General features: G+C 33.7%; 1 protein-coding gene across 7 annotated transcripts in view; it reads right to left on the bottom strand.

Annotated features, from left to right (window-relative positions):
* Positions 1–5,311, bottom strand: part of LOC102671973 (matrix metalloproteinase-14) — a 45,817-nt gene extending 40,506 nt beyond the window's left edge. For 4 of the 7 annotated variants that reach the window (XM_006609950.2, XM_031515346.1, XM_006609949.2 and 1 more), the window contains exon 1: positions 48–730. In XM_006609950.2, the coding sequence (XP_006610013.1) occupies positions 48–50 (3 nt within the window). In that variant the 5' untranslated portion in view covers positions 51–730. Of the gene's footprint in view, positions 1–47; positions 731–5,295 lie in introns of those variants that run through there. The other 3 variants (XM_006609952.2, XM_006609951.2, XM_006609947.2) reach the window with 2 other exon arrangements.
* Between the last annotated feature and the right edge of the window lie 2,760 nt (positions 5,312–8,071).

Below are 8,071 nucleotides of genomic sequence, written 5' to 3' on the forward strand. Positions count from 1 at the left end.
GAAAAAGAAAAAAGAAAAAGCAAAAATTGCTCATAATAAATGCTTACCATTNGCCGCGGTCTGCGATATGCCAACCTTCTCCTCCTCCTCGGCCCGCGAAACGACGAACAGTGTCGCCAACAGGGCACAACTTCCGGCACATCTTTTCCAGCTTAAAGTACCATTCCACCTGGCCATCATCCCGTCAATCAATTATTCCAAGTAAACCCAAAAAAAACAACCTATCAGGCGATCACCAGATGAAATCTATCCTCACAAAGACTCGGCCCTCGGAACGTCCCTTCACCCCTCTGACACTGACTGCACACACGTGTTCCGTAGATCGTCCAGCTCTGATCGCAGAATAACTCACGTGATTCTCTCGATCCTTCACCCAGATTCTTCCTCCTCTTTTAAAAAGAACTATCTTCCTCCCCTCGAAACGATTCGACCACTCTCTCCCCCAACTTCCGGGCGAGAAATTTCCGCGCGGGAAAACGATCGAGATCGGCCTGTTCCCAAGCCTCGTCCCAACTCCCGCCTCGTAGCGGCTCGCCAGGTGGACAGGGTCAGTGTGAAACGTCGTTGCCACGACACTATCGATTTCGCGTGTTCCCCAACCTGCTCGCAGCCACCTCTTTCTCCCCCAAAGAATCCCTCGTGAGTAGTCCTCGTACTCGTATAGCGGACACGCAGAGGCACGCACAGCTCTTCGAGAACCGAACGTCTCCTCTTCGATCTCCTCCTTCTCCTCCTTCTCGTCCTTCTTCTCCTCCTCTTCTTCGAAATTATCCAAAGATATCGAGAGATCACGAAAATTCTTGAAGAAGGGAGAAGCGATCGAAGGGATCGAGACACCGCGCGGAACAGGAGGAACGAAAAGAGAGAGAGAGAGAGAGTGAGTGAGAGAGAGAAAAAAAAGCGAAGAGAGGAAACACGGAGAGGAAAGGAACGCGGCCGTACGGGGAACTGGTACCGGAGTCTACCGCCACTCTGAATTACAATCAGTCTGCCACTGACTTTTATTGAGGCCTCCCACCACGCGGCTGCTGACTACCACCATCACCGGCCGAGCAGTAGAATGCAAGCACACGTCTGCTCGGTTTCGCGACGGATCGTTTTATCTTTCTCCCCTTCGTTTCCTTTCGAGTTTTTTTTTTTCTTTTTTTTTTTTTTTTTGATATCTGTTGGACACGGTATGGGATCGCGTTGGACGCGTGGGATAGATAAAGGGATATAGGGTTTAGGGTTAGATTGGCCGTGATCAGCTTTTTTTTTTTTTTTTTTTTTTTGATATCTGTTGGACACGGTATGGGATCGCGTTGGACGCGTGGGATAGATAAAGGGATATAGGGTTTAGGGTTAGATTGGCCGTGATCAGCTTTTTTTTTTTTTTTTTTTTTTTGATATCTGTTGGACACGGTATGGGATCGCGTTGGACGCGTGGGATAGATAAAGGGATATAGGGTTTAGGGTTAGATTGGCCGTGATCAGCTTTTTTTTTTTTTTTTTTTTTTTATATATATATCGAATGGATGTACTGTCGAGGAGTAGTCGAAGGGATGAGGAGAGTAGATAGGGAAGGGAAATGGAGGAGATGTTGTGACATCGTTCGGGACATGTGTGTAATGGGTAAGCGTGATCCGACTACGGTGTTCGTAGGAATAGAGGAGTGGCTAGGAAATATCCTTGCGATTGGGAATCGCGGCGATGACGAGTTTGAGTTGGGTCAGGGATCCGATGCGGGATCTTTGGATGCGTGCAAAGCGTGATTGCGGTTTCGGAGGGAAGGGTATTGGTTTTTTTCTTTTTGGTTTTTTTGCTTTTTGCTTTGTGAAGTGTCTATTGTTCGTGGTAGCACGTGATTGTGATTCGAGTAACGATAGTTCAATTTCGGTAGTAGAATATAGTGTTATGTAGTGTTTCGAGATTTGAAATTTAATAAATATATTTTTTAAAATTTGTTTATTGAATTTTTGTTTATGATATCGAGAATATGATTATTTCTTTAGATTGATTAGAAATAATAGTAAGTTTATTTTTGTTTTACAAAGATTTATCGATAAAGTTTCGATTTGTTTTCTTTTGTTTAAATTTTTGATTGATCTTTCGTCTTGAAATTTAAAATTAGTTTACGTTTTTCGTTCCAAACAAAATTATAATTTAATTATTGTTAGAAATTGACAACTAGTTTAGAAAAAATCAATATTTCTAGTTAAGTTATTGGACGGAGCATTAATTAATATTACTAATTAAAATATCGTTTATTATTCGTAGAATAATTCGTGAATAGAGACATCTCGAAAGCCAACCAAATGGTTCCATTCTTTTAACAGGAAATGCTTTTGAAATAAAAAGTATATGCGGAACTGTCTGATTCATTGTCAAAAAAGAGAATCATCAGGTTGTATATAATAACTCTTGTGGATGAATAATTTCATCAATAATTTAAATGTTATTTTAATCTCTGAAAGGAATAATCAAAATTTTATTGAAATAAAAATACGCCGATCGTTTAAAACACTTTTGTCTTTGTGCGAGTTGCAGTTTATCATGATATTTATCTTGATCGATCGCAGAATACGATATGCATTTCCGTATTCCATAATAGCGCAAGGCACACCATTGTCCCTTTTCTTTTGTTAAGAAAGAAAAACGATTTTCCATTTGCAATCGTGTCGATCGCTATATTTTCTTTTTTCTTTTTCGCATAACTGCAATAACACTGTGACATAATAACAATTATTAACTTTTTAACAAGTTTATAATTTCTGCTGCAAGAATTTCTATTTTATTTGAACATTTCAATTTTCCTTCCTTAGCTTTTCTTCTTTTTCAATTTCCGAATTATCTCATTATAATTATATTTTCATAAATCAGTCTGAATAAAATATTCAAAAACTTATTGAACGCTTCATCAATTTAAAGAATATTGTTACACTCCTGTACAAGTTTTCCTTAAAAAATTACGTTGTTTCTTCCGCTAGCAATGGTACAAATGTGCATTACGCACACGGTACTCATGAATAAATGATTCGACGATGCCAAGTTATCCGAAACGTTTCTGAAAATAATTTTCGAGGCAAACAATATGATTTAAGGTAACCCTCACTTGTAACAAACTTGATTTCTTTTCCTATTCTAGTTTCATATTATAATAAAATTTCCTGAATTTTGCCTCTTTTCTCGTTTCCCTCCTCCCCTCTCATCCTGCTTTCACGTTTCTTCCAATCGATATAATTTATGCAAACCTTGTGAAACATGGAGTTGTTGTAATATTCAATTGAATGGACACGATGCACGGTGGTTTTGCTTTGTCGCGTAATATTCACGCAAAACAGTGATCTCCTGGTGAGCACTTTCGAAAACCTGTTTTTTAAACAACACGATCTCCTTTACTTGATTTCGTTACACGATTCCTATGCTTTTACTTGGATAACGAGATCTATTTGTTTGTTTGAAAAATTCTTTTCTAAATTAGAAGAATATACACGGTACATTAATTAACTTGTGTCTGATAGGTTAGATAAAATTGCAAAAATATCAGGAATATGGAGATAGAAATAAATAAAATTAAATTAAATGATTGATCAAATTATTATTCAAAATGTAATATTTCCTTTTATCTTTTACTTGTCAGAATCATATAGATTTTTGTTCATGATATAAATGTAATTCGATTATTCTTGATTATCCTTGAATCCTTCCTGACAAATCATTTTTGAACTTTTACACTCATCGACAACTACACAATGGAAGAAAGAAAACATTGATCCTTTGGTTGATCAATCGTTTAAAAACCTTGTATTTCGAAGACTGCATTATAATCATCCAAGATTGGAACAAAGAGCAATCGAATTTCATTATACGAAGATCAGAACAATGGGTGTCGACGAATCCTGGACGAATTTCATTGGTGTAGGTTCGATCGAGGAAATTATACAGGAGAATCTGTGAATCATTCAGCTTTTCGACCCTTTTTTCCATTCTCGAAAATTCTTCTTAGCCCTTGCTCGATCCTCAATCAAGTTTATCGAACGAATTCCGAATGCAAATCAATTTCAGCCTTAAGAGTAATCGCTTTACAAATTCGATTCAATTCGAATATTTCGAATGATAATGCACGGATCCTTCAAAATGTATAAATCAATAGAAAATTGATGATTAGATGATTAGAAGTATAGTCATATATATTTGTCATACTTGATTATATATTAATTTGTTCTACAAGAAGAGAGTATAAGTCGAAAGAGACGTGAGTAGAATAGTAGATATCTATGTGGAAAGATAAGTTTTAGATAATTGTTAAAAATTGTTAAGTAAGGTTTTGTAAAAAATGATGGCAAGTCAAGAAGGTGCAAATTAAAATACGAGAATAGTGTTTACTTTTTGCAAAATTAATATAATAAATTTAAATTATTTTTAAATATAAATTTAAATTCCTTTTTTTTTTTAGTAAGAAACTTATTAATTATAATATTTCGTTATATTTGAAGATGATAATAGAAATAATTAATATTCACAAGTGCGTGATTTAAATAGTTGCAATAACTATCATCAATTGATTGTGTGCAAATTAATCGAAGGAAATTTATTCTGTTAGTTACTTTGTTTTACTTATTCTTAGTGACTCATTTCTAGAACATTATGATAATTGTCAATCTAATGATATTTTTTTTCTAATCTTTGATTAGATAAAGTTTATATTAAGAACTATTATTGGTAAAAATTTTCTAAATATTTCGTATTTTGATATATAGATTCAAAAATATCTGTGTGTATATTGTATATTTAATTACGCGTGATAAAATTGCGAATTATTGTCGATTGACTAGCCGGTAAATCGTTGTTATTAGCACGAAATTGATTAATACATTTTTGGCTTATCATGTTTGCAACACGTGCTGTCTTTTTTTTTTTCATAGAGATTAATTCATGGAACAATTTGTTATATATTAAAAAGTATTCGATTCTTCTTTTTTTTCTGGAAAGTCGAAGAAATGTTTTAGAAGGAAATGAGATAAGTTTGTTACAATTATCAAGTCTCTTTTCAATTAAAAAATTTTAATGAAACAAAACAAAATAAATAATGGAATCTTGGAAATATATTGAATTGTTAGAGAATCAAGGGAGAATAATTTTTTTGATGTAAAATAATGTAAAATTTTAAGATTTATTTTTACATTATAACAAACTTGGACTAATATTTTTAAATTGGAAAACTATATCCCACAAGAAATTTGATACATTCTAAATTTCCAAATCGATTCAACTTTCAAACAATACTCAAGATAAAGCATTTAAAATTACTTCAACAAAAATCCTCTAAACTATAATCACAGATCAAAATATCATATTAAAATTATATTATACATTAACAAAATAATTATATTCTATTCTTAGAAATCGATTTATCCGTTAATTCGCTTCTTTCTTGAAGTTCCTCGATACAACCTCGATTCGGCTGCATTTAAATAGGCTTAGGGCCGAATTAATGCAAATGCATTCGACGATGTTATCGTCGGGTCAACTGTAGGGTCAGGAAAAAAAGAGGTACACGTCTTTACCCCTTTCGGTTGAAATAAAACGTCGAACAGACCACTGCACTGCCTCTCTCTCTCTCTCTCTCTTTCTCTCCAATCTGCGATCCCTCTCCTATTTTCATTCAAAATAGCTCCCTTCTTTCGTTTTCGTCGATTCACATTTGGCTCACGTCCAACTCGAATGGAAAGACTTTCATTCATCGTCAGTGGAGCTACTCGATCGCGACCTGGTTTTCTGTTTCGAAAAATCGGATACATAGAAATGGGTTCTTGGAAAATTTGCGCGGAACGATAGAGCATGAATCGGATAATAATAATCGTTTCGATACAATTTCAATAATTTCCACGTGTTTCGTGCATGTTTTTCGCGTGTTTTTGTTTACGTTCTCGACACGTGTACGAGTTTAAGAGAAATATCTCGAGGAACGAAATTGTAAGAATTTCAAATGGTGATTCGATTCGAATTTTATTATTTACATTTGTGCGATGATGGAGGAAGAAAAATTTTCAGGACGAGATTATGATGGAACGAGGAATATGAAAAATAGAAGATGGATAAAGACAATATTGCAGGAAAATTAAAAATTTGCGATAACGATGATTGTATTTAATGATTTTTTATATTTTTTGACGTATCGTAAGCGAATAGGAAAAATTGATTCATTTGTTAAGAATTCATTTGTTAAAGAATTGATTCCTTTCAAAATCATCTTAATACTATACCATTCATTTCATTAAAATCTTTAAACACAATAGTCTTGTATGTTAGTACGTACAAGAAAAATATTAAATCAAATCCAAATAAATTTATTCAAATTAAAAATCATTCAAGGGATAAAAATCAATTAATAAAAGGATACTGATTTATCAAAGGTTCATAGACGTAGAATTTAAAATTCATTTTATGGTTTAAGTTTGGATAATAAGATCCTTTGTTTCGTTTTACGATTTACTTTGATTCACAATGTACCGAGAAATGGATCTGTTTCCAAAGAAACGGTCAATTTCTCGAAGGAATTTATTATGGGGATTTTATCACGTTACCGATGCACCAGCACGTGTCGAGGAGCTTCTCATTTGCGATTTTTGTATTTCTCAGCCAGTCAGATAGATGATTTGAATACGTTTCTCGTGAAATCATCTTATTATTTCCATCTTTCTTTATTTGTTCTCTTTGCGTCGATGAATGTTCGAAGAAGTCACGCGTGGATAAGATAAAATGAAAATAATTACAAATTTATGGTTCGTTTGCGATAAATTAATTGTGATTGTGAGATTCTAAAAAATATTTGATTATCGTGTGCAGACCAATTTTGCAATTTGTTATTAAGGGTGAATCATCAGTGGTACGAATTTTCTATTTTTTTTTTTCTAAATATTATATTAATCTTTCAATTTTCTTTTTATAAAAAATAATATGTAGTATTTTTATTAAAGTAATTTTTCTTTTCTTTTCTAATTTATTTATTTCAACAATATTTGCATTTCAATTTTATATTATTCTCTATAATATTATACAATCATACTATTATCTTCTATAATCTCTTACAAATCTAATTCCAAACACATTCCAAGATTAAAAAAAGAAGAATCAAATTTTATCTCTATTCGTCTTTACAAATTCAATTATTTTATCTCTATCTAATTTAATAGTTTCAAATGAAAGTGAGTGTATCTACAGTCACAGATGCTTTATCCATTTACAATTTTAAATAATATCCTCTTCCATTCTAATTCCATTCTATATACATCAAAGAAATTAAAAATTAAAAAAGGAAGAAGAGAAAAAAAATCCTCATTCACCTCTATCAATTCACCTTAAAATTCTTCTCCCCGCTTGATTTAATAATCTGAGCGGACAGTGACACTATATCCACGGCCACCAGACACTTTATCTACTTTAGACGGTCGAAGAACCTGGCACGAGCGAAGTTAGAAAAGATTTATCCCCCATCGGGTCACCCGCCTCCCAGCCAACAACATTCCTCGAAAGGAGCGTATTCGTTATAAAGTGACGGTACGAGCAAGAACCTTCCTTTCCTTCGCCGATACGAAGAATTTTGCAAGAAAAAGGAACAATTCGATCGTGCTGGGATCCACGAAACGCATCACCTGGCCGCGCCTAAAGAAACCATCCGGTCAATCCTCTCTCTATTTCGTTGCCACCCTCTAATTCTAATATCGTCTATCGATCCTGTCGACTCATTCCTCCCTCTCGAGTTTATCGTTCCTCTTCACCTTTTCTCTCGTGACAACGACTCGAAAAAGTCGACAGAGAATGTCTTTTGTACGATGAAAAATGGTGCAATAGTGATTTCATTAGGATGGATATTCTCTTCTCTTGTGGATCGTGATTCTTGTAAAATCTTAATTTAGTGAGACGTTTAAAGGTGTTAAATAATGATTAATGTAACTTTCGAAAGAATTTAAATTGAAGAAAGAGTACAATTATTTGTAATTGCTTTGGAATCATTTTTTTTTTCTATTTATTATATTTATTATATTTATTATATTTATATTGTTGCGACGTGGATATGTGAACTTTAATC

Source organism: Apis dorsata, unplaced genomic scaffold, assembly GCF_000469605.1.
Source record: "Apis dorsata unplaced genomic scaffold, Apis dorsata 1.3 scaffold_67, whole genome shotgun sequence".
NCBI classification, from domain to species: domain Eukaryota; kingdom Metazoa; phylum Arthropoda; class Insecta; order Hymenoptera; family Apidae; genus Apis; species Apis dorsata.